This window comes from Phodopus roborovskii, unplaced genomic scaffold (assembly GCF_943737965.1).
Source record: "Phodopus roborovskii unplaced genomic scaffold, PHOROB, whole genome shotgun sequence".
In the NCBI taxonomy this organism is placed as follows: Eukaryota; Metazoa; Chordata; class Mammalia; order Rodentia; family Cricetidae; genus Phodopus; species Phodopus roborovskii.
Window position 1 is genome coordinate 146,193 of NW_026126524.1, and position 25,779 is coordinate 171,971.

At 46.0% G+C, this 25,779-nt stretch overlaps 1 protein-coding gene across 3 annotated transcripts in view; it reads left to right on the forward strand.

Annotated features, from left to right (window-relative positions):
- The window catches only part of Rnf212 (ring finger protein 212), a 79,032-nt gene extending 76,904 nt beyond the window's left edge, over positions 1–2,128 (forward strand). For all 3 annotated transcript variants that reach the window (XM_051198023.1, XM_051198021.1, XM_051198022.1), the window contains 2 exons: positions 1,462–1,625; positions 1,950–2,128. In XM_051198023.1, the coding sequence (XP_051053980.1) occupies positions 1,462–1,625; positions 1,950–2,062 (277 nt within the window). In that variant the 3' untranslated portion in view covers positions 2,063–2,128. The remainder of the gene's footprint in view (positions 1–1,461; positions 1,626–1,949) is intronic.
- The last annotated feature ends 23,651 nt before the right edge of the window (positions 2,129–25,779 follow it).

The window sequence follows — 25,779 nt, forward strand, 5'->3', positions numbered from 1 at the left end:
GGTGGCTCCTACTGTCTATCATACACATTCTGAGCACTCAAAGGCCAGTCTCCAGAAGACAAGCCCTGCTCTTTCAGATGCTTCTCTTGAACATCCTACAATGCCATATCAAAGTCTGTATTTTATTGCCCACCTCCAGCCAACTCATGGTCTGATCCATGTAGCTATGTCCATCTCTTATGTGTATGTGTATTTGTCTGTTGGTTGAAGTGCCTGACAAGAAGTTTTGTTCACCCTGAGGACTTTATCCTCCTCCCCCTTTTCTTCAAAGCTGGCTCACACTGAAGCTCCAACATTACCTCATTCTCTACTGGCTTTCTATTACCCTGGTTGGTGGTGTATTGTGTTATTACTGCAACCCAGCACCCATTTTTCTGGTTCCTCTAGACTACATGGTTATAGTTTATACATGGCAAATATGTTGCTGAATATCCAGGCTCTGTTTGACTCATCTGTGGTAAAATGGCTATCTAGCGAGTGTTGCAGAAAGGGCAAGGGAAAGTGAATATAAACTTGTTCTGTGACTTCTGTGGAAGGCAAGAAGTATTGATTGTTTATTCTGTATAACTCTGTGGACCGTAGGCTCACTGACAGTCCCTACTCATCTAGAATATACAGGCAAGAGAAAGATTAGTATTTGTGAATTTGAAAAAAGAAGATATGGATGTAGGCAAGTAGGTTTGCTTGTAAGCAGTATGCTCAGAAGCAAGCTGTTCATGAGTTACAGAAGTTAGCTACCCTGGGATGAGCAATGTCCCCAAGAACTACAAGGTTCCAGGGTGTCTAAAACCCATAAAATCTAGAAAAAGTAGAGATTAGCAAAGAAGGGGAATCCAGTCAGCTGATGATAGATAGCACCATGCTGAGTACTGCCTGTAAGGTGAGCCTAGGAAGCCTGAGCAGCACACGTGTTAAGACTCATCTTTCTGGAGGCCATAGACAAAAATATTGTCTGGAAAAGCTTGCCAAGAAAGCTTCCCTAACCTTCAGAATGCTGAGGATGGAACCCTTGGTGACTAAAGGGAGCTATAGGCTGGCCTGAAGAGGCCAGATGGTACTACACGGTGAGAAGGTGCTAGAACTGCCTAGAGTTGCTGGAAGGGATTGGGGAGGTAGAGTAAGATGGCTTCCAGGAACAGGTAATACAGACTGAAACTAGCTATGGTGACAGAGAAGATCATGAAGTTCTAAAGACCCTGGCTCTCTTTGTTCCTGTTGAGTAAATAATTTTCATGAACCCTAAGAAAAGTGAAAATGCCTCTTGACTGTGGTCCTCTGGTAGCTGACAGAATACAGACAGCCTCCTGAGTGGTCCTATTTACCACCTTCTCAGCCTAGAGCAGGTCTTATTCATCCTAAGGACTCAGACCTTTAAGGCCATACAGTAGTCAATATTTGGATGACCATGTTACCAGAAATTTGAAGAACGTTTGTAACTGTTTTTGTTTAATTTATTGTTAGAGTCCCACCATTGCAGATGTCCTACAAGGAACTATCACCAGCTCCAGCATCACAGTTATCCAGCAAAGCAGCACAAGGGCCTTCTCCCAGCATTAGTAGTTCATGGATTGGACTACCCCGGCAGCCCATCAGCATTTCAGGCCTGCTGCAGAGGCAGTGTGCAGGCAAGTGCTCAGCCAGCTTTTTGGCACCAAGGCTGCTCTCATAAGAGTACATATATAAGGTGTTTGTATAGATAATGTCTGGTGAGGGCAAACAAAAAACCTCACACTCCTCAGTTTCTTGACAGTAGTTCATAAGCCCATTAGTGCTGGTTTCTGTCTCCATGAAAGAACTAACCTGACATGAAATTTTAAAAACACTTATTTAAGCCAGTGAACTCTTTTTTTCAACTTATTTTTCTTATTTGATATTTGCATTCTTGTTTTCTTAAGCAGATAGAATTAAGAAGTCATTTCAAAGCTTACAACTCTTAATGCTTCCTATAGGGTCAGCATCCCCTGGGGGGATGGACACTGAGAAGATGAGCCCATTCTTGCCTTCCACACCTGCAAATCTACGCTCTACATCCAGCCCCTGGCATATGTGTATTCCTCGGTAAATATCACTGACTATACAGTTCATTCTAGAGAAATGACATAACTAAATAAAGTAGCTTTCTGATAAAGTAGCAGTCTGGATAGCCTTGTGGAGTTTTTTGGCAGCTGTATTCTTCTGACACTATAGAACTCTCCTAAATGTGGCTGTGGAGGCAAAGAGAGCAGCCACCTGAGGCTCACTGTCAGGGATCTCCAGCTGCAGCTCTCTAGAATTCAGGATGTCAGGCAAGTGCCACAACATAATATATGTGCACAGAACATCCTTTGCGGAGAGCCAACAGTTAAAGGTTATTCCATTTCATTCTTGTGTTGTGGGTTTCCAGTGGCATGGTTCTGTTATTTGGAGCTTGTGCCAGCCAATTTGGGCTGTGTACCATGGGCAGATCTCTGCAGAGACCTTGCAGGTAAGGCCTAAGGGCATAGAACCTGTTCCTGTGCTGGACAGCAGGTCCTTCCTGTGGGACACATCTGGCACTCATAGGTAGGTCCCTATACCTCTCATAATTCAGCACCCTAAGGTCTAGGGAAGGGGCTAATCCTTTACTTTCTCTTTGCCTGTACTTTTGTCAGAGAGCATGTCTGGTTCTAGAGAAGTCATTAAATTTGCAAATAGTCTGAGATGCAGGCAGACTGCACACTTGATTATTCTGTGGATGCTGCAGCTCCTCCCCAGTCCTCAGGAAATGATGCTTGAGTTGCTGAGCAGGATAAGCCTTGCTTCTGCTGTCACAGAAGGCTATATGCCCCACTCATGGCTTTCCTCCAGGAGTATACTTGATCCTAGAATTATGTGATGGATGTTCAGAAATCTTGTCATAATATACCTGTTCTAAGTTGATTCCATTCCTAGATTTTATTTGTAAAAATATTTTTGTAAATTCTTTGTAAATCTCATGCAGTATGTTTTGACCACTTACTCTTTTTTAAAAAATATTTACACTATTTTATTTCATTTTATGTTTATGTGTCTGTGTGAGTATCTGTACATGTGGGAGATCAGGGCTTTGCCAAGTCCAGAAGAGGACACTGGATCACTTAGAGCTGAAGCTACAGACATTTTTTTTATTTATTTTTTTATTTTATTTAATTTTATATAACAAAGTCCAATTAAATGAAAACAAACATTTATGCACAATATTTGGGAATTTGGGCATCGTTCTTCCCAAACTACTTCCTGCTGGTAAGGGGCACTGTCTTGGGGGGATTCGAAGAAGATTCAGATATCCTGGCTGTAGTCTATAGGGCTATTTTGTCCAGCTGTTTTGAATGTAGGATTAGCTTGTACTCTGTTTCAGGCGGTCTGGCATGATCAAACCTCATTAGTCTGGAAGGAATCCACATCTTTTCATTTTCTGTGGAAATAAAAATAGAAATCCTTTTCCCCAGTAACTTGTCCTTCAACTTAAATTTTGGAGTCAAAGCATTTTTTTTAATTTAATTTATTGTTTTACATGTCGATCCCAGTTCCCTCTCCCTCCCTCCCTCCCCCCCCAAACCTCCCTCATTCCCTCCCTTTTACCCTCTCTGCCCTCTCACATGCACTCTAAACATCCCCTCCCATCCCCCCACCCCAATTCCATGTGTAGGGGAATGCCATCCAGTTGGGGTCATGTAGATCTGACAGGTCCTGTGAAGTAGGGACTAGGGCTTCTCTCCTGTCTCTAGATTAAGGCAGTTATCCCTCCATGGGGGATATGTTCGCCAAGTCCTTTTGTGCACCAGGGATACATCCTGGCTCCACTGTCTGAGGTCCCTTAGACTGCTCAGTCCTTCTGGCTGAGACCCATATTCAGGGGGGCCTGAGTCAGTCCCATGCTGGCTTCCCAGCTATCAGTCTGGGGGCCCGTTAGCTCCTCCTTGTTCAGGTAAGCTGTCTCTATGTGTTTCTGCCACCTGGTCTTGTCCTCTCCATCTGTATCTGGGTTCTAGTTCGACTCAGTGTTTGCTCCTATTTTCAACAGGCATTAGTTGAGGACTCCATGGAGAAGTTAGTTGTTGATCTCACTCTCCGGGAAGGGCTTTTATGATAGCCTTTCCACAGAAGCTGAGATTGTTAGTTGGGAGCAGTCTTGTAGTTCCCTAGACCTTTCTTTGTGTTCAATTTTATCTTCAAACCAATATTGTCTCCCTCTTTTATGTTCTCTCTCTCTCTCTGTCTGTGTCTCTTTCTCTCTCTCTCTCTTTCCTATCTTCTATTCCTAACCAGGCTCAATCTTCCTGTTCGCACATGTTTTCCTTTCCTCCCCCTCATTTTCTCCTACTTCTCTCTCCATTTGCTGCCTTCCCCCACTTCACCTGAGCTCTGGGGGACTTGTCCCTTCCCAGTTCTGTGAGGGACTTTATATGAATCTCTTAGAATACACCTTGTATCCTAGTTCGTCTGGTGATGTGAATTATAGGCTGGTGATCATTTGATCCAGGTCTAAAATCCATATATGAGTGAGTACATACTGTGTTCCTCTTTTTGTGACTGGGTTACCTCATTCAGGATGGTTTCTTCAAGTGCCATCCACTTGCCTGCGAATTTCAAGATACCATTATTTTTTTTCTGCAGAGTAGTATTCCATTGTGTAGATGTGCCACATCTTCATTAACCATTCTTCAATTGAGGGGCATCTAGGTTGCTTCCAGGTTCTTGCTATTACAAATAGTGCTGCTATGAACATAGTTGAACAGATGTCTTTGTGAAGCTACAGACATTAATGAGCCACCTAACATGGCCACTGGCATCTGAACTCTAATCCTCAAGACTGATCAGCAAACATTCTTTTTCTTGTTATTTGGTATAGCTTGGGCAAGAGCAGAGTGTTGGTTTTGGTTTTTTGTTTATTTGTTTGTTTGTTTGCTTTAAGACAGGGTCTCTCCCATAGCCCTGGCCATCATGGAATTCATTATATAGACCAAGCTTCCTGGAACTCACAGAGATCTGCCTGCCTCTTCCCCCCTGGTGCTACAATTGAAGGCATGTGCCACTACACCCAGCTAGCAAGCACTCTTAATCCCTGAGCCACCTCCAATTCCTAGAAATTTAAAAAATACTATAAAATCCATGTTTGTGATACAAATATTTTCTGTCATATAATGAAAACATAATTATTTAATTCTAAGATGTCAGATAACTATGAAATGTAAATGATCTGTGTTTATGATACCTTAGTGTGAACCTTGAGCCTAACTATCACCCCATGGATCAGGTGCAAAGGGGCAAGGCAGACCAAGCACACTCATGACTGTAGTGTTGCTCAGGGAAACAATGTTGAAAACAATGCTGAGGAATTCAGCAGGTACATCTCACCCCACTACATTATTCCCTCAGAGGAACCCTGGGTCACAGGGTCTCATTATTCTGGTGTAATCTTAAATTTTTACAATTTCTTCCATTGCTTAAATTACATTCTACACCTAAATTTTGATACCATGATTTTTAGCATTTTACGCTATTTTATTTTGTTACAGTTGAGCTTTAGGGAGCCATTTAGTTCTGGGACACATTTGGTGGAACTGAGATGTTTACCCTTGTTGGCCCTTTCATCAGCACTATCACAACCAATTCATCTGTTGTTCTTTTCCAGTAGGTAGTTGCCCAACACAAGTACTCCAAGATGGGGCTCCTGGGTGTCACTAATCAATACTGGAAGCCCACATCCTTCCCCACAATAGCAGCATAGAAGTGTGAAGTATTCAGAGACAAGGTATCTGGAAGTCAAGGGCCAGTGGTGGGTGGTAATTGCAGCAGAGAAGTAAGACTGTGGAAGGGAAAAACCCTGTTCTACATACATTGACCCTAGAAGAGCAGTAACTTTCCTGCTTGCCACAGTCCCACCTGCAGTCAGTCCATCAACAACTGAGCTCTGCCTTGGCCTTGGCCTGCCATAATAACTCACAGTATAGCTTTGGCTCAGTGGCATGCTGTTTCAGATGGTCTCTTTTATTTCCTAAAATCACAATGTAGCAGAGTTCAGAAGTCATCTTTGGCTCCTCCCTAACTGTACAGATGTACAGGCCTCCTTTCCATAATAAGCATCCCTCTAAGCCAAGTAAAAAGCCCTTGCCAAGAGACCCAGGAGAGCATAGCTACAAGTGCTTCATAGTCTCAATGTGTTACACATGACCAGGAAAATGAATACAGTTGTTACTTTTCTTTTGCTAAATTTCTGAGTTTGAGGGGAAAGGAAGACATTAAGACTAAAGATAATATGCTTATAAACAGAAAATGTCATCACCATGTGAGATTCTGAGGAATATTCTAGAAGGAAGTGATTAAGAGTTTAATATGAAAGGTTTTTACTTTACATTTAAATTTACTTATGTGTGTGTATGTATGCCTACAAGTCAGAGTTAATTTTCTCCTTCTACTTTGTGAGTTTTAGGATTGAAACTCAGGTCATCAGGGTTGTCAGCAACCATCTTTACCTGCTGAGGTGAGCCATCTCACCACCACCAGATTGTTCATTGGAGCCAGAATGAGTAAGCTACTAGAATGTTCTTTAGATCAATATTACAATTCCAGTTCAGATTGGACAAACCAATTCTTTTAACATGTTTGCTATTTTATGAAAATTATGAAATTTTATGAAAATAATGCTATTTTATGAAAATTAATGAAAAGACAGTCATTTTAAGTGTGATATAAGAAAGTTTGTGTAACTAATCAATGATTACAGGTTAACAGGTGGCATCTCAAAGCACTGATCCATTTATGTGGGGCAGTGCCTTCCTGGGGGAGAACATGGCTCAGCCACTGCATATTCTGGTATGCTAGAGGGGCACTGGACCACACAAGCTGGAGTTGCTTTGAGTCCCTGTTGGATTCATTTCACAGAAAAACAAGCCATCTATTCAGTGTACCATTGTGAAAGGTTTAGGCAGCTGAAGAAACTCGCAAAGGGAAGAATGGGATGATGAGGTCAGATGCAGAGGTTCCCTGGTTCCTCTCCAGTGTATGTGCCTCAGGGTATAAGTGAACCAAGTTTATCAATGACACCAAGAGGATACTATGCTGAACCCCCTCAATTCACAAGCATAAGTCCTATTAAGAATCTGCCCGGAGGCTGGAGAGATGAGGCCACAGTAAAAGCACTTGCTGCTCTTGCAGAGGACCCAAGTTTAGTTCCCATCACCAATATAGTGGATCACAACAGTCTGTAACTCCATTTCCAAGGGATCCTGTAACATGAATAATAAATGACCCAGAGACAGATATTAGGGTTTAGCTGAAGATCAGAACAGCAAATCTTAAGCCACTAGTCTTACCTCTACCTCAGGCTGAAAGGGCTGTCCTCCTCAGCATAGCTAGAGAATAAATCTCTGAGACTGAAAACTGAATGCCCTGCTCCTATCTTACATACTGCCTCTCTATAGCTGGGATTAAAGGCATGGGATCCCAAGTGGTGATATCTCCTTTGTGTGAGACTGATTCACTCTAATGCAAACCCTGAGTGGCCTTGAACCCACAAGAGAGCCATTGGCTTTTGTCTTCTGAGTCCTGGGATTAAAGGTTGTGCTACCACTGCCCAGCTTCTTACTAGTGTGGCTGCTAGAATTAAAGTTGTGTAGCATCACCAATGCCTGGCTCTATGGCTGTGGCTAGCTTTGCATTTTGATCTTCAGTGGCTTTATTAAATCATAAACAATGTATCACCATAGGATCCAACCCCCCCACACACACACACTTCTGGCCTCTGTTGGAACTACATGCATGTAGTACAGGAACACATACAAACAAAACATCCATTCACATAAAGTAAAAATAAGTAAATCTTTTTTTTTAATCTGTTCCAATCAAGCTTGGTGGCACATGCCTTAATCCTAGCACTAAGGAAGAGAGATTTGGAGGTCTAGGCTATAAACACACACATATGTGCATGCCCAGAGGCCCAGGAGATGGGAAGGATTTCTTTCATGGGTATATAGGAAACAAGAGGGATCAGGACTCTCACAGTGGCCTTCTAACATGGAACAGGAGCCCAGCTGAGGGCTCCAGTAGAGATATAGGTCTCTGTTACTTCGCTGTAGTGGGAACAGAGCCAATAGTAAGTAGCCAAAGAAGTCCTGAGTATGAAGGAGGGTCAGAGGTTCATACAAGTAGCTGGGCTGGGAGGCTGTGATGGAGAGCATCCTTAAGAATGGGAAAGAACCCCAAGGGGAGCATGAGTAATGTTCCACCCAGATGAGAATGGCTCAGGAAGGTGGCCCCAGAGCTGCAGCTCTAAGGGAGACTCAGGGATGGGTGGCAGACATGATGGCAGCCTGCAGACCTCTAATGGCAGGATCCATCTCGATGAAAGCTGTGGACAAGCTTAGTGAAGAAAAGCCTTACTAAGAATCAGGGATTCAAGCCCAGAGAGTGGGTGACTGGTCACATCTTTGTCCTCTCCTCACACCAGCAGCTTTCTCTAGGTACCCTTGTGCAAATAATACCTTCAGATGAACAAGCAGGCAGCAGTATGCCTTTTGCTCATTTTAGGGATTGTTTTTCCATCTAAGTCTGCTCACAATTCCATACACAAGCATGGCTTTGAAGTCAGATCTACCTACTAAAGATTTCTAAGAACTCTAACCCCTACATCGATCTCTCTCTCTCTCTCTCTCTCTCTCTCTCTCTCTCTCTCGCTCTGTTCTCTCCTCCTTCCCTCTCCCTCTGTCCTCTTCTCCCTTTCTCCCTCCCCCTCTCGTTTTTTCTTTCATCTTTACCAGTTTTCTATTCACATTCCCATCTCTGCCTCAGTAAAAGACTCTTGAGAGGATGCAGCACTTTGCCCACATTGACCACAACCAGAATCCAAGTATGTCTCTTGAAAATGGTAAATACTGTGCCTCATTCACATTTCCCTCAGCAGTAAATACTTTTGAACTTCTATGATGTTGTATTTCCTCTGCCCTTTCCCACTTTCTTCCCCAAACATATCTCAAAGGTATCCTAGACACTGCTTTGAGAGACATTCTTTCCCAACATGAATTTCTTGGCTTCCATATCATAATCCCTAGTTTTCCAATGGTTCCAGCACTGTCTCTTCTTATGTGTCCCTTGCTGAGCTGACCAAATCCTAAGTTCAACCTCATTTTCTGCATTTCTTGGCTTTCCATCTCTAAGACTCAAAATTCCATAGACAAAGACTGTAAAGTTAGATATTACCTTACAATGTGCTTTTCAAAAAATGAGTGGTACCTCTAAGTACCATTTCCCAGTGGCAAACAGAGTCTACTACTAAAGATGGCATGCTTCTGGAGAGACCAGAGTGCTTAGCCTCAGCTAAATGTATGCCTTTCCTGACCATAGCATCCAGGCGTTGCTGGTGTAGGCCCATCATTGAGAACTAGAAATCATAAGATGGGAATGGGAAGAATAACAGTGTGGGGACCCCTGCATCCTCCCACCCACCAGTCCCAGTGGAGCTCTTTATTAGAAAGAAAAACAATCTAGGAGCCCCAAAACAGACAGGAAGGCAAGGACCCATGTTCAAAAAGTGGACCAACATTCAGGAGATGGGTCTAGCCAAATGGCCCAAAGCCACCTCTGCTGACCTATCACCACAAGACACTCTCCCTTGAGCCTGAATGGCTCTCTTAGTTGGCCCTCCAAGCAGTAGTGTTCCTCCTGGGCTCCTACCCAGCTTCCTAGGACAGCACCATGATACTGACCCAGCCCAAATACCAAATAGAGTGGAGCACAGTTAGATAGCCTGAAGTGTCAAACCTGTTCCTCACAAACACTTAAGAAGCCATGGCTTTTCTGAACAGGACCCCAAAAAAAAAAAAAAAAGCAATTGTAAATATGAAGGGATGTTTTGAACAAGTACTCAGACCAGGTGGAAATTCCTAAAAATATTATGTGATAAATTGAAGCCTTCACATTGACTTCCCTGATTCTGTTGGACAGAGATGGCACCAGATGATGGACAGTGTAGGAGTAAGTGTGGCCTGCAGCCTGATATCCTTAAAGTTCTACCTTGCCCTGGCACACATTTTACCCCTACCAAGCCCCACTCCAAAGCTTCCTGTATCAGTGCAAATTGGTCTATAAAGCCCAAAAGAGACCATACATTCCCACAGAGAAATGCCCACTAGGGAGCTGGGCAGGAGAGAATACTGGTCACACATACACACATTGAAAGCCAGTCATCACTGCTATTCGAGTCTCCTAGGCCATCATGTCCCAACTGCACTGGCCCTTTCATCAGAAGTGCTATGGTTACCTTTCAGTTTGAGATTAGTTTCACAGTGGCAAAAATTTTGAAATATAGATGTTGATACAAAAAAAAAAAACAGCTTTTGACACCCCAGTGAGTATATATTTGCATTTACACAGTGATGTTTGATGCCCACACTCCTGCATGTACTCAAACATTCTTGCTCTTGTCTGCCCACATTTACATTACATAGTTTTATGGCGAACTATTTGATAGTTGCAGGTTTCATGTACTAATGTGGATTTCCTATAGGTAGCCTTGAGGTCAGCCACAGACTAGTTTCTTCCCAGGACTATGTTCCAGCCTGCTCAGTCTGGTATGTCTGGATCAAGTTTAGTCTGGAACTTGTGCTGCATAAAGTACCTCTTTGGTGGATTTGAATCTGGAACATTTCCACAATTTGTCTTTGTTTTATGACATTGACTATTTTAGACAAGGTCTAATTTTTTTCCATGAATATCTTCCTTTGGTGACATTCCTTTGGTAGCCCCTGCTACTGATGATGTTTGTTTCTAAGTACAACATTTACAAATACGCGAATCCTAGAGGGACTAGTGGAGCTTGATTCTGTTTCTTTAGGCTAGTCACTGGGGTACAACTTTACTGTGGGGATTATCACAGGTGTTAGCCAGTTAACCTAGAACACGTGTCAGGGCCCACAGCAGCCACAGAAAGAATGCTCAAGGCTCTGATATCCATAGTCTCAACACAACAACCACCTGCTAGCCCCAGATGAGAGTGCACCAGCTGACATTCTGACAAAAGTTTTTGCTCTAGACTGTCACAAAGTAGTGATACTTAGGTAAAATATAGTTGAAAACTTTCCTAAACAAATCTTTTAAGATACAAAGCACAGGCCCATTTCTTTCTAGTAATTGCTTATCTCACAGTTTCTTAACTAGATTCAATTCATGTAAAACTGTGGACAGGTTTAAGGTACAGAATTTTCTGTTTACACCTGCTGTGCAGAGCTGAACAGCAGCTGGGCTATGAGCTAAAAGACAGTCTTGGAGAACCCTAATATGGCTTTAAGGCCTGATGGAACACTTTCTCCAACTAGTGCTATGATAAAATCTCTTTGTAGGGGTTAGACCAAGAATCTAGAGTTGAGCCAATAACCACTGCAGGTTAACTTTCTTGGGCTATGTACTATGATAGTCCTTCATCTGAAGCCATCAGCAGAGCCTGTCTCTGCCATGCTAGTTGGTGGTTCTGGAAACCCAAGTGTCTTGGGACACTGGCAACAGAGCTGGAAAGGCAGAAAGTGTCCTCTGTACCAAAGATAGAGATGTTACGTGGACAATCCAGAGTATCCACAGGTAGGCACACCAAAGATTGGCTTTACAAATGCCAAAGTTATAAATGTCCTTGAATTAGGTGTAAATGCACCAACAAGACTAAGCCTCAAAGGTAGCGCTGAGGAGAAAGGCAAGTCTGCAGTATTTATACAAAATCCCATCAGCATATACACCTCTCCCTGTCAAGATTTACTCTCATTGTTTGCCTCAGTTGGCAAACAAGTTTTTCCCTATCAATTGGCACTTACATAGTTCCCTTCAGTGAATACATATGTCAGTGAACACTTACGTGGTTCCTCTTCAGTGGGCTCTCTTATCATTCTTCCTCAGGTAGCACACAAATGGTTCCCATCTCTAGGCATACATACAGCTCCCCATCAGTGGATACACATATGATTTTCCATCAGTGGAGTCATATGGCAAGGCCTTGCTGTACCAAAAACTCTTACATCTTCAAGAAAAATACCAACTCTACTGACAGGTAGGACCAGAAAACACAGAATATACAAAGCCTTGGTGTGGCTGACCCACCAGTCACCCAGCTACAAGGCCAAAGAAGGGACAGATGGCAGCACAATTGTATAGGTAGAGTGCAGCTGTGGATATCTATGGTGATGTGGGCTTCAGGGGTGTTGTTTAGCCTAGACAAAAGACAGTGAATGAATATTTTTGAGCCACTCAGGAGTGTGACATAACTCCAGGCACTGATGCCAGGATCCATGATCATAACCTTGACTGTACACTGTCACTGATAGAGGTGCATCACTATACAGTCACTTATGGGACACACAGGGTAAACTGTCTTGATGTGTCAAGGGATACTGTTAATGCTGCCTACTTTGATGCATTTTCCGATAATTTCTCTGTCTCTCTTTTCAAAATTTAAACTATTGGGGAGATCTAGGGAGGTGACTCAATGGGTAAAGTGCCTGCCACACAAGCATGAGTATCTGAGTTCAGATTCCTAGCACCCATATAAGACAGGAAATGGTGGTGCATACCTGTAACTCTGGCTATAGAGGGGTGGGTTAGCTGAAGCTCATTGGCCAGCCAGCATAGCTGATTCAGTGAACTTCAGGTTCAGTGAAGCACACTGTCGTTTTTGGTGGTGATGGTCTTTGAGACAAGGTTTCTCTGTGTATCTCTGACTGTCCTAGAACTCACTCTATAGACCAGAGAAACTTAGAAATCAGCCTGCCTCTACCTCCTGAATGCTGGGATTAAAGTTGTGTGCTACCACTGTCCAGCCTGAAAAGCAGTGTCTTTAAAAAAATAAATAAATAAAAGTGGAAAAGTGATAGTAGTAAGATACCTAATGTTGGCCTCTGACCTCCATATGCAATGTACACTTGTACATTGTATGCACAAATGTACATATCCATGTACACTTGTATGCACATGTGCACGTACACAAAACTAATCTATTGTAGTTGGGGCAATAAAGCATGTACAAAAACTTGGGTTCATCGCTCAGCACCACATTCAATTTTCTTTCTAATTTTTATTATATTTATTCATTATGTGGGTTTGTGAGTGCATGTGCCCCACACTATGTTATACAGGTCAAAGGACAACTTGCAGAAGTGGGTTCTTTCCTTCCATGATGTGAGTCTCTGGGGTCAGATTCAAGTCATCAGGCTCTGCAGCAAATGCCTTTACCTGCTGAACTATTTTGCTGGCCTTGAAACTTTTTAAATCTGAAAGAAATTAAAATGTTTTATTAGGCACAACAGTGGGCAATTTAGACCAGTGTGCAAGGCCTTTATTCCTAAGATCTGCTTTGTTCCTGTCCTGTCTATGGGCATGTCAGCCTCTGTCACTACTGTCAGGATAGGAGTATTATTGCTGCAGATATGAGCATCTACCAGTTTTCATCTTCTCTTCTCACCCAGGATCAACTGGGCCCTACCACGCAATTCAACCTCAAGGAGATTGACCTATAGGCAGAGAGCTTCAAGATCAGACAGGAATTTACCTGTACCAGTCCAGATACCAGAGGTTTCTTAAGAATCTGGAGTTTCCCACAGTCAGTATAGGAACCGATTAAACCAACAGAAAGGGGGTACAACTTTGATGAGGGGAAGCAGAGGCCACCCTGGTCTCTGCATATTCTTGGGGGTGCCTGGATAGGTGACACTATATGAGGGACATATGACTCTGGGTAGCTGCCCACATAACTGCCACCATGGGCAATAGCTGAAGGTTCAGCATGATCAGGATGGGCATGAATTGATGAACATCCATGAATAGGAATAGGTAAGTCCAAAGATTTCCTGAAAAGCTGCTGATAAAATGACTGGTCTGTAGGATAATGTCACCTCATTTTCTGAAAGCAGTGGGTCATTTGAAAGAGCTCCTGTGCCATACAGCATAAAACACAGTGTAACAGGATTCTCTTTCAAGGGGTGCCACCTGAGCAGAGCATATCAGTCTCAGTGTCAGGTCAGCCTACAGAGCACACTGGGTCCTCAGAGCCTTGTGTGTCCAGCCAGGAACCCAAACTGGGGAGCTTCAGAGTACCTGGAAGAGACTCTAGCTGCCAAGGGGTATAGGCAGGAGACCTGGGACCCCAGTGCTGCCCCTGTATCTGCTGCCTGAGGCACATTCTCTGACATAAGGTACTATATAGATCTCAGAGGAGGAGGGGGAAAGAATTTGGTAATTGGAGTTAGGGCACTTTAGAAACCTCAGAAATCTGTTTCCAGGAAATATCTTTTTCTCCCACCATAGAAACACCGAGAAATATGACCTTGAACTCCTCTGAGCCTTCCACAGCTCTTCCTGAGCTAAGCATGGGAAAGAGCTAGACTTCAGGGCCCTGTTGAGGTGAGGTATTAGTGGGAATGTCCAGGATATGAGGATCATCAAGGGGTACCCAAGGGAATTGCCAGACACCAGGAAGGGAAGGTCTACATTTGATCAAGCCTGACAACCACTGGGGAAGACAACAGTGGAGGGTGAGGGCTGGAAAGAACCAAAGGATATGGTCAGACACTGTCATGGACTGCCTTCTCACCATCTCTGCCTCTGCCCCTCCTGTATCTCCTCTCCATGGCCTCTGCTGTAGCTCAGGTTCTGGATCCAAGGGATGAATGGGGTATAATGAGACAACACACTGCCCACACAGGTTTGCATCATTCCATAACCTTCACTCTTTTGTGAAGGGCTAGGGTGGACAGAAGCTACCCCCAAACCTGGTGTGGGGGCAAGTAAAAGGCTTGAGTCATCCTTAGGAACCCAAATCTAGATCTGAGGGTGTCAGAGTTGGTGACCCAATGGGTTTGGGCTCCAGAGTTAGGGAAACTGAAGCTTTGCCTCATGAATGGCCTATAGGCCATATCCCATGGTCTATCTCTCCCAAGAAGTGTCCCTTTGGCTCCCTTTTGCTGTCTGTGTGCTGACCCCACAGAATGTGGCCTGAAATTTCCTTATATCACACCCTTACACTGGGACCTGAGGCTGTGTGGGAGCAGCCTGCACACTGTGAGTCTCTTCTGGTATCCAGTATCCAGTGATGTGTAAAGGGAGATGGACTCTGTCTTGGGAGTCATTCTGAAACCCAGTGTTTGAGAGACCAGGAGGATGTGAAAAACTGCAACTGGCCCCAGACAAGAGACCATGCATGGTTTTTACTGCTTGGCTGTTCCTGGCCCTGGGAAATTTGGTTTTGACATCAAATCCCAGGCTACAGGAAGTGAAGACACTGCAGTTCTCCTTGAGACTGGCTAAATACTTCCAGTGAGGTGTGTGTGTGGGAAGGCTGCTGCTGGCCTGGCCACAGACCTGCTTCCTGCTGAGACGACCCTCCCATCCTGCTTAGTTTTAATGCTTCTGGTTTCTCTGTTTTTATATCTCATACTGACACTTGGCAGAAAACTTGGCAGGACTTTGCTGAGCCAAGACCTCTGTGAGGACAGACTGTCTAATGATTTGAGTACATGGTCCTGAAGCACTGGAGAAGGCCCTTCTGTTAAAGTTTGTTTTCTCTGCAAAGTCGAGCTGTAGAATTCACCCAGGCCCTTCTTGTCTGTGGTTGAGGCGGTGGGAGTGGAGGTAACCCTGGTGTGCATTTGTGCACACTCACTGCAGGAAACTTGAGAAGAGGCATCAAGTTCTCTGTTGTAAAGAAGCACAAAGGCTTTGCCCATAGGAGGCCCTGTTCACACGACCCCTGAGGATGATGATCCAAGAGGCCCCTCACTCTCTTCCCCCTACCCACTCTGGTAGAGCAGAGTCCCATTCTTTGAAAATAGAGAAGTATACACTGTGACTTCTAGAATTCTCTGCATCACTGCCTTTACCCATCTCAAGCTTCTGCCCCCTGGAATGGCTTGCCCTGAGTTGCCAGACAGGAGCTGAAGGGCCTGCTGGCCATCTGTCTGATCACTGGGTAGTAGGCAGGCAAGCTCTATGCCTGGTTCTGAGCTACTCAAAAGGTCTTATTTGTGTATATATGTGTGTGTGTGTAAGTGTGTGTGTGTGTGTATGTATGCATGTGTGTTTTGCACACTTTTTGTATGCAGGTACATATGAATGTGAGTGGGTAAATGTGTATGGATGTAAATGTGCATACAAAGGCCAAAGAACAACCTCAGGTATCACTCCTTGGGTGCTATTGATTTTGGGGAGGGGAAAACCGTCTCTCACTGGCCTAGAATTAACCAAATAGGTCAGGCTACCTGGCCAGTGAGCCCCAGGGATCCCTCTGTGCCTCCCAACACTGGGATTACAAGCTCATGCTGCCTTGCAGAGCAAGCATTTTACCAGGTGCTAATGAAGGAAGAAACTCCTACCTCAGCTCCCAGATCTCTTTGCCTGTGGTCCTCCACAGACAACAGAACTTTTGAGTAGGAATAACATGACTCTGACCCCTGGAGCTTCTAGATGTTTTGGGTGTGAACAGAATGATCCTCCTGTACAACTGAGGGTCCAGCCTACTCAGGAGCTGGGACCTTCAGTTTACCCAGTTGTAGCTTGGTGTATCAACCGTACTGCACCAAAGGATATCCTCTGCCAGGAACTGGGATCAATATGTAAAATAAGAAAAAAATAATAATTAAAAAAAAAACGAAAGAATATCATCTGCCTTTCAAAGAAAAGAGGCCAGGGGCAGGAGCATTGTGCTGCATGAGTGGACCCAAGCCCTGAGCCCTGGCAGAAAAGGGCCCTGGCTTGACAGTTAAGTACCTAGAGGTTCAAAAAGCCTCAGCCCAGCAGGAAGCTATTTGGCTCACCCTTGGGATCCTCCCTGCCAAGGACACTAGAACAAACAGGGAGGCTACCCTTTGTTACCCAGTATAACCCTTCCATGAATCCTCTCCAGAAACCAGGTCTAACCATGATTGCAGAAGTACTGGAAGATCCAGAGCTCTGTTCTGACCCTGCACTGTAGAGTTAATTCACATTGAGCACTCATATATGCAGGTGCACACTAATTCACACACCAACTTATATACAGACTCATATGCATGGACATGGCTACCAGGGCACACAGGGAGATTTGGACCTGGTGAAGGTTACTTTGGAGATGACTCCTGACCTGACTTTGCACTACTTTTGTTACTGCCTACACTAGGACACTGGTGAATTTCTAAGACAGAGTGACTAACTCTCTTGATCCTCACAAGTCAAAGGAGGTCTTACCATGTGAGACAGGCACTCCTCCTGGGAAGGTCCAGAAGAGGCCATGTCTGCCTAGTGATTACTCACTGAGAAGCCAGTGCAGTGGCAACTGTTGCATAGCTTGGAGGCAGCACTCCAGGGGGCTGTTTTCCAGTGGAAACTGAAGCAACAGCCCAGAGCCTTTTGTGCTGATTCACCAAGAGATGCCTCCAACACCTGAGGCTGGTGACCCTTAAAAGAGGCCAGGATAAGCCAGCTTTTTCCACCCAGACAGGGACACAGGGTTTATCTTCAGAGGGGGTAGGTGAAATGCTTGCCAAGAAGAAACTGAAGGCCCCTGTTGAGACTAACACCAGGAGCAGTATTAGCTCCAAATGACTAGGCGTCCAGACAGGCCAGCAGGAACAGAAGTATGCAACAGTGGAGTCTGCTGACCCCAGCAGTCCTGCAACTTGGCAGGGACATCGGTCTCTGAGATCTCCTGTGGGAGCAGAAGTCTGCATCCACCAGGCTTACAAACCTGTGGCTACTTGTCCTCCTGAAAGCAGCAACCTGACCTTACCATCACTGAACAAATAAAGCTCAAGACAGCCCTCCTCCGGCCAAACTTCCAGAAGACAGAAGGTGTTTGACATGTTTGTGGAGAGAGCTGAGTACATAGCAGCCCTTTGAAGCTTCAACTGCTTACATCCAGCAGAATTTCGGGGGATATCTTTGGGTGGTGCAGAATGGGATCAGCCTTTCTGCCTCCCAATTTTCCCAGCTAAGCCCTATCCTGACCTAGGCCCCTCGTCTGGGCAATATTCACTTTAGGAACTTAGGCTCCAAAGAAAGTAGAGGTTATCCCCATCATAGTCAATAGCTCCCAAATAGCCAGAGCAAGGGTCTGTTTTCACACCCAGATGTGGGCCCTACCCAGCTTGTGATGCTGTTTCTGGATATAATCGGTGACATTTAGGATTGACATGCCCACTGGATACTAGGAACATGAAGTCTCTGAATCCCTAGAGTGACAGCCTTGGGAACTTTCTTTTTCCAAGCCCAGCCATGCTTGGAATACTGTGAAAGCAGCATCCACAAATAACTCAAAACCTAGAACCACCCAGCTAAGCAGGCACCATATACATACAGAGTCACTATATGTATAGAGTATTCTATAGGGCCTGGCAAGTAGGCTTGTGTGGGGAAGCTACCCAAACCACCCAGTAGGATTTTTTTTTTCAAGAAGTTTTATGTCCTGTGTGTGGCAAGACTGTTCTTGGAAAGAAAGCCATTCCCTATCACATGTGGCCCTCTAGGAGATCCAGCTATTTTTTTCAGTCTTGTCCAGACCAGGAACTATACAGAGGTTCCTGGTGCCTGCCTTGAAGCTCTCATACGATGTGACATGTCCCTTTATCCTGACTAGAGCACCCTGAACCTTTCCACTATGCAGTGGCTGGGGAAATATCAGCCTTGGTGTCAAGCAGTCCTGAGCCTATGTTCCTGGCCAACTGAGCTTTGTTCTGGTAGGCTTCCTGAGTGAACCTTCAGGTTCTTGGGCAGAGGATGAGCTAAGCCTCAATGAAAGCACTGGAAGTCAACCCTACCTTAGTGACTTGTTGATTAGCAGAATTCAGGTTTTGGGCTAGTGATGTGTGGCATATTATAGGAATTCAGGGTGACCAGAGCTCCCAGCAACTTCTCCATGTGCTGGCTACACCAAAGTGGAGTGGATAATAGCCAGGGAGATGCTGGCCATTTGGGGAACCAGGATGGCACCAGACACACTAGGGATACCACCGAAAGTAAAGATGGACCCTTTCTCTACAGATCAGGGAACTACTGCCCTATCCCACCCCTAGACTGGATGTTTGCCTTCTTAGCACTTGCTGGCACCACAGTCCAAGGCCACAGAGATGAGTCTGAGAGGCCCCTGATGACTAATGATTAGCAGAATTAGCACATGTAAGTGCACAGACATGTCTGAGGGTTTAGGATATTCAAACCTAGGTATATTTTTTTCCTCTGCTGTAGGTGGATGTACAAGGCCCTAGATAATAAAGAACCCATTCTTTAACCTAGGTAACATGCTGGTTCAAAGGGCCCAACCTCTGTCCTAGCTCCTACATGGCCAAGACTGACACCTCACCAAATGGACTCCCCTAGTCACTGGCCACTGGTTCCCTTGAGTTTCTGGGCCTTGATGTTCACTGATTTGATGTTCACTCCTGACCTTTGGAGGATCTAGGCCTAACCTGAGGGTCAATCTTGGACTCATGGTCCCACCACCTGTGCCCTGAGCACTGACCTGTCAGGATCAAAGGCAGAGTCAGCTGGATAAAGAGCTGAACCGAGGAAATAAGCATGGAGCCAGGACAGGTCTTCAGAGCTCTGCTTTCAGCCCTGAGCCAGCCAAGCTGGAGTGTGCCATAAGACAGGAAATAGCAGGTGACTTCTGGCTGCCTACCTGTTGTCTGAGACTCTGCTGGTGGGAGGTGACAGGTTTCAGTAAACAACTTTAGGGCTATAGGGCCAGGGCACCATTATGTGAATTCAGCCTTATGATTGTCCTCCTGACCAAGCTACATGTGGGTAGGGGCTACAGAAGGAAATGTGACTAGGGGACAGCAAAGTCTCAGGAGTTTATGCACATACTCATGTTTGCAGTGCACACTTTGGAGATAGGATTCTGAGATGGGCCTGGGGCCAGAGGCCTCATGCTACATCCAAGATTAGCTCTCCAGACTGGACTCCTTAGTGAGCATAAGAGCAGTAGCCAGAAGATGTCCTGTGGAAGATTCATCTCAGTCTCTGGGTGGGAGGTGGAGGTGGCAGGAACAAATCATTTCTAGACAGTTGGGTAGGGCACCTAATCCCATAGACCCTTGACTGGTCTCTAACAAGACCCAAGGGCCATAGAAGCAAAAATGTGGGATGAGTGGCTGGAGGTCATAGTGAGGGAGTTGTCTTCAACATGGAAGACACAATTTGGGAGGACCCATATGGCAGACCTGGCCATAATACACATGGGACGTGCAAAGCAGGAATCCAGATCATTTGCCCTGCAGGGTCAATAGACCAAGTCCCCATAACTGCCCCTGGGCTGTGAAAGTGGGTTACAGGCTGATGAGCCAGAACCACCCAGTTGGGGCCCTTCCCCAGGGTTTCCAATAAAAAGGCCTTGCACTGCCAGATTCTCTACCATTTGTATGCATGTCTCAGAGACCTCAGGCTCCCTCTGGTTCTGGTGCCTCACAGGTATGCCAACTACGGCTGAACTGAGCAATGACATGGATGATGGCTTACCCTTCCCCATAGCAGGGCCCAGCAGCTCCTGAGCTGGGCCGGGCTCTGGCAGCCAGGCCCAGGCAGGCTGGCAAGGACTGCTGGCTGCTGCTCCTCTCATTTCCTCTTGACTGGAAGGCTCGGCTGCCTTGGAAACAAAGGGTGGATTGTGCCTCATTCAGGCCTGTATACTGGCCCTGGGCCTGAGAGGTTCCTCCACAGAGCCACTGCCTCTATAGAGGCTTGTAGGTGATAGCCATGCCTCCAGCCAACCAAGGTTCCCCTGCTCAATTTTTGTGTGCTCCAAGAACAGGGCTTCAGGAGACATCAACTCTAGGCACCTCCAGAAGTCCTTGAGGTTCCTTTCCAGTGCCTATCCCAGTGCAACAACTTATTGTCCCCACCTATGCCAAGGACAATTAGCCCAGCCCTCAATCCACCGGGACCCTCTATATCCCACAATCTTCTGCCAGCCTTTTTGCCCTGCTGAATCAGAAGCAATAACCTCTACTTGACCAGTCAGACATCCCTGGCATGAGGATTTGGGAGTGCCTTGTGCTCAGTATTGGCCTTAGGAAACTCTGGAGAGCCAAACAGAGACAAGTCTCTCCTCCCAATGGGCAGAATAGCCACAGCTACACAAATGATCCCATCACCACACACTCAGACAATGTGGGTCTAGAATTCATGCTGCAGAGGCCTCTCACCCCAATAAGACTCCAGTCCAGTCACTGGCTGGGTAAAGAACAACTTGGAGTATAGCTGAATTGAGGATAGGAATGACTGTGCAGGGCTTGGGGAAGGAGGCAGCAAAAGAAAAAAAAAAAAAAAAAAAAAAAAGGGGGGGGGGGAGGAGCAGAATGTCATAGCCAGAACTAGGCATATTCATCACAGTTGAAAGGTCCTGATTTGATGTTCACTCCTGACCTTTGGAGGATCTAGGCCTAACCTGAGGGTCAATCTTGGACTCATGGTCCCACCACCTGTGCCCTGAGCACTGGCCCTTCTGTTGCTGTTCTTGTTCTGCCTGTTGTTACTTTGGCTTCAGCTACTTCTATAAAAGAGTTTTTGTAGTTCATGAGTGAGGTGGGTGCTGATTGTCTTAGAGAAGCTCCAAAAGCAGTGAAGGCTAGCTTTTGGAAGAAAGAGCAAAAAATAGAAGACAAAGCTGTAAATGGACAAGGAATTTCTCTTAAGCTCCTCTGTGTGTCCACCAGTGGCTCATGTCAGCTTCTGTTCTGTAAGGGTGCACTGAGACATAGAATCTGGGTGGCTGGCTTCCTGGGATCTGATAGTAGAGGGTCTTCAGAGTACCTGGCCTGTACATCCAGCCAGGAGTACTTGCTCTTGGCACTGGCAAATCCAGACCAAGAACAATGGGGTTCTAGAGATCATGCTCCCTAAAGCCTGTTGGAGGGTCAGAGCTGAGGCCCAGGCTTCAGGACAGGCTTCAGGACAGCAGACAAACCAGCTTCATTGGACATAGCCTTACTAAAGGGTCAGATATTTGTGGCTTGGATCCTCAAGAAGACTAGCAGCAATACCTCTAGCCTTAAGGAAACCTGCCCAGCAGATCACTGGATCCCCGCTAAGGCCAGGTTATCCCCTGGACAAACAGCCAGCCATCTATCCTTTGTCAAGGTTGGAGGACCTTGGAAAGGAAAGGGCTAAGGGCTCCTTGAACTAGCTGCTAAGATAACCTGTAGAGGAGTAGGTGGGAATAGAGAGACAGGAGCCTATGTTCCCAGAAGGTTAAGTTCCTTGACCAACCAGTCAGATATTCTGCCCCAGTCTTCTGGGAGGTGAGGTATCCTAGGCACAGAGACCTGCTTGGAAATCCCCCAACGTTCCTGGTGGGCTGGGATAGATACATTGCCTAGCAAAAAGCTGTCCAAGTGTATCTCAGGAAGCCAAGACTCCAGTCTCCTTTCTGTCCATTATTCTTTAACTGGCTCTCTGACACAGTCCCAATATCTTCAGACCCCAGACACAGATGAGCCTCACAAAGTCTCCAGCCCCTGTGCAGCTGCTATGATTTTCCTTCTGGGCCCTGTTAGCAGAAGCTCTACATGATGACTTTCTATGGGGAGGGAGAAATGTTTCTCCAATACAGTGATTTTCATGTCCCTGCATGGAATTCACTAGCTCCCATGCAGCTGAATGGAGCTCCAGCCCAGCCAGGACCCAGCCCTGAAACTCAGACGTCCTACTGCCTTTTGCCAGCTGTTGGCAGCTGTCACCACCTGATGGCCCAAGGCCAGATGCCTGATGGCTGTTGCAGAAAAGAGTGAGGGTTTGGGGGCAGCTGCTACTTTACCTCTACTACTTGTACTTAAGGCTACTGCAGACCCAGGCTGAGATTTCATTTCTGGATACTAGGCCTCCCCTAGGCAGGGGAGCATGTGCATGTGGGTGATCATCTTACTTTTCCCACCCAATGCTCACCCTGTGCTCACCCGGTCAGAGTAAGGCAGCCATCTATCAGCCCATCCTGAGATGAGCAACAAGGGGGGAAGCTACAGAAGGGAATCAAAGAGACCTACCTATCTGGGATGGGAGCTCTAAATGCAGATCAGAGTGTTATCACCCAGGATCTCCCAGGGTAACAATTCTCAGGTTTCTGTGCTGGCCACTGAGCCTAGTATAATGTGCTACCTTGTCCCACACCACACAAAGTCCAAATTAGAGATCTCTAAAGGAAATGCCTTGCCTGAAGAAAGTGGCTGGCTCCCCCAGCAGAGAATAGGATCACCTGCCTATATCTCCCTGTGCCCATCCTACATTCCTGGGCAGCCTGGAGCTTTGAGACCCCTCTCCCATCATCTAGGCATCTGAGAGGTTCAGGCAAGGTCTTTAAAGAGTGTGGTCTTTGGCAGAAAGATATACAACACAATTGTTTCCTTGTTTCCAAATCCAGCAGCACTGGGATTGCAGGCAGTCTGGGATGACCCAGAGTTACAGGGTAAAGTTGCCTGTGTGCACCATGAGGAGGGGTAAATAGTCTGGTCAGGACAATCCTGTAGGCCTTCCATTTACAATAGTGACACTGATCAGGAACTCTCTCAGCTCTCCTATCAGTGATGTCCCAGGAGGAACTAGGGTCCCACAGCTGACAGTCTTCAAAGGCTGTTTGGAACCCCAACTCCCAGTGGGCACAGGATGCTCTCTATACCTTGCCTTAGTCCTAGCTGAGGATTATAGGATCAGAGAAGTAACCCTGAACACCAAACACAGGCAACCTCCAACTCAGGTATAGAGTTAAATGACAAGTCCACCACCCAATACTGCCTGGGAGGCTAGGAGTATTCTACTAGTTATGAGTTTGAGAGGCTCTGAGCCCAGGTGAGGAGGAAGAAGGCTCATGGAGGCCCTTGATGCCCCAGATAGGGAATGATGTGAGAACAACATGGACAGCCACCTGAGCCCTGGTAGGACCATGTCAGGGGAGTCCCATGGGATCAGACCCCTATGATTTACAGTGACCAGAGAAGGCAAAGAGACAGGACAACTGAGAATCTGAGCATGGCGGGTAAATGCTGGCCTAGAAGGACGAAGAACTGGGGTTTGGCCCAAATAAGGAACAGGAAAAGTTACCTGGCCTGCCATGGTGTAAGGGGAGGCCATACAAGGTTCCACATGGGTTTTAGCCACTCCATGTTATAGAAGACTGCTGGATCTTGCCAAATCAGGGTAAGACAGCCTTTCTACCCCCCTGCTGTTGTTGTGGTCTGTCAAGTTCTCTTGGCCTTAACCAAAACTGGGTGTACCAATGTTATTGTAAGACCTTGGGTGACTGTCCAGGTAGCTTGCTGTTTCTGTCCTCGCTGAACCTTTTAGAAATTGCCCATCCGCACTTCCTGTCGACCCTAGTATCGTTATTTTCCTTCTCAGGTCTTGATGAGGTTGAAGAGTAAACTATCACAACTATTATTCTCTCTTCCTAGTTAGATATATTAGGTACTAGACTTACGTTTTCCAGTTTAGGACAACTATTGTAAACTCCGTTATGCCTTCACCCTAGGACTAGATATGTAGGTCGTTTTGTTCTTTTTTAGAGCACACTTGTTATTCACTGTTTTGTATATAGTTTTGTATCAAGCCTAAATCTTTTCTTTAGACTAAAAGGGGAATTGTAGTGGGATATTCACTTTGTCTCCTTCTGTGGCACTGACCACACCCATTGTGGGGTGGGGCCAGGGGCGGAAGTGACCTGTGGAAGGAGGTCTGAGGAGGGGGAGCATCCGGTGGAACTTGCTGGTGTTTATCTGTCTAGGTTGTAAGTTATTTCTCCCTGAATAAACATCTATTCGGCCTATTTGTTTATCCTGATCCTTATTTAACTGCAATTCCATGTTGTAATGGTTCTTGAGGGCCCACAGGTGATTTGCAGGCTTACCAGGGTCCCCTAGTGAAGGGACACTAATCTCCAAGTGGGAGTTGTAAAATGTTAGGCCTGGGTCCTAGGCTAGTCAAAAGGTCCAGAACTGGGACGCTTCACAGACCCTGTCTCCAGCTCTATTGGAGTCCTCTCCTCTTTAGATCAAGGAAGCTCTTATGCAGGCTGGAGTTGCTGTCACATGAGGTCTCCAGGACCTCCCACTCTTTCTCAGAGGAACCCTGACCACCAAGGATGTCTATCCTGCCCAAGCTCAACACAGGGTCCCTGGATGCTGGCTCCAGCAACACAGGAATCAAATGATTATCCAGGTATTTGGTCAGCCCCAGCCACGGACTGAGGCAAGAATGTCCTTCACAAAAGTCTCTCCTCAGAAAGACACTTGTGAGGCCATAATATGCTCTGTCAGCTCTGCGACTATGAGGTGCTACAGAAACACACCTGGGTCTTTAAATAGCTGAGAGATACCCTGGCTACCACCTTGCATCTCCACCCCCCCAGATATCTCAGAACGGTTCTGCCAAGTTCTCCTAGACTTCATAACCACAGCTCTGGCACCACAAAGCTGGACTGAGATACGTACTCTACTAGGACACAAGAAGCATTTGCATGGTACACTACCATCAGCTGTGGGGAGTCATGTCCCAATACTGCAGCCCAGGTCACCACACTCTGTCCCTGATGCCTGAAGGCCAGCCTGTGATGTCTGAGAGATAAGGGCAACTCTTCGGAGCCCTGCCTGACATCCTGGCCAAGCCTGTGCTGTGGAGGTTATCTCTACCCTGTGCCTCTCTTCTATGTCACGGGTTCTCTGTGGCCATGTCCCAGTCCTCGGGCAAGGCTCTGATCTCTAGCCAGGTCCTCTAACTGCAGGGTGGGGCAGCCCATGTCCCTCTCCTTTGTACTACCAAGCTACCCTGGGCATTAGCCCCTCCCTGCCCCCAGGG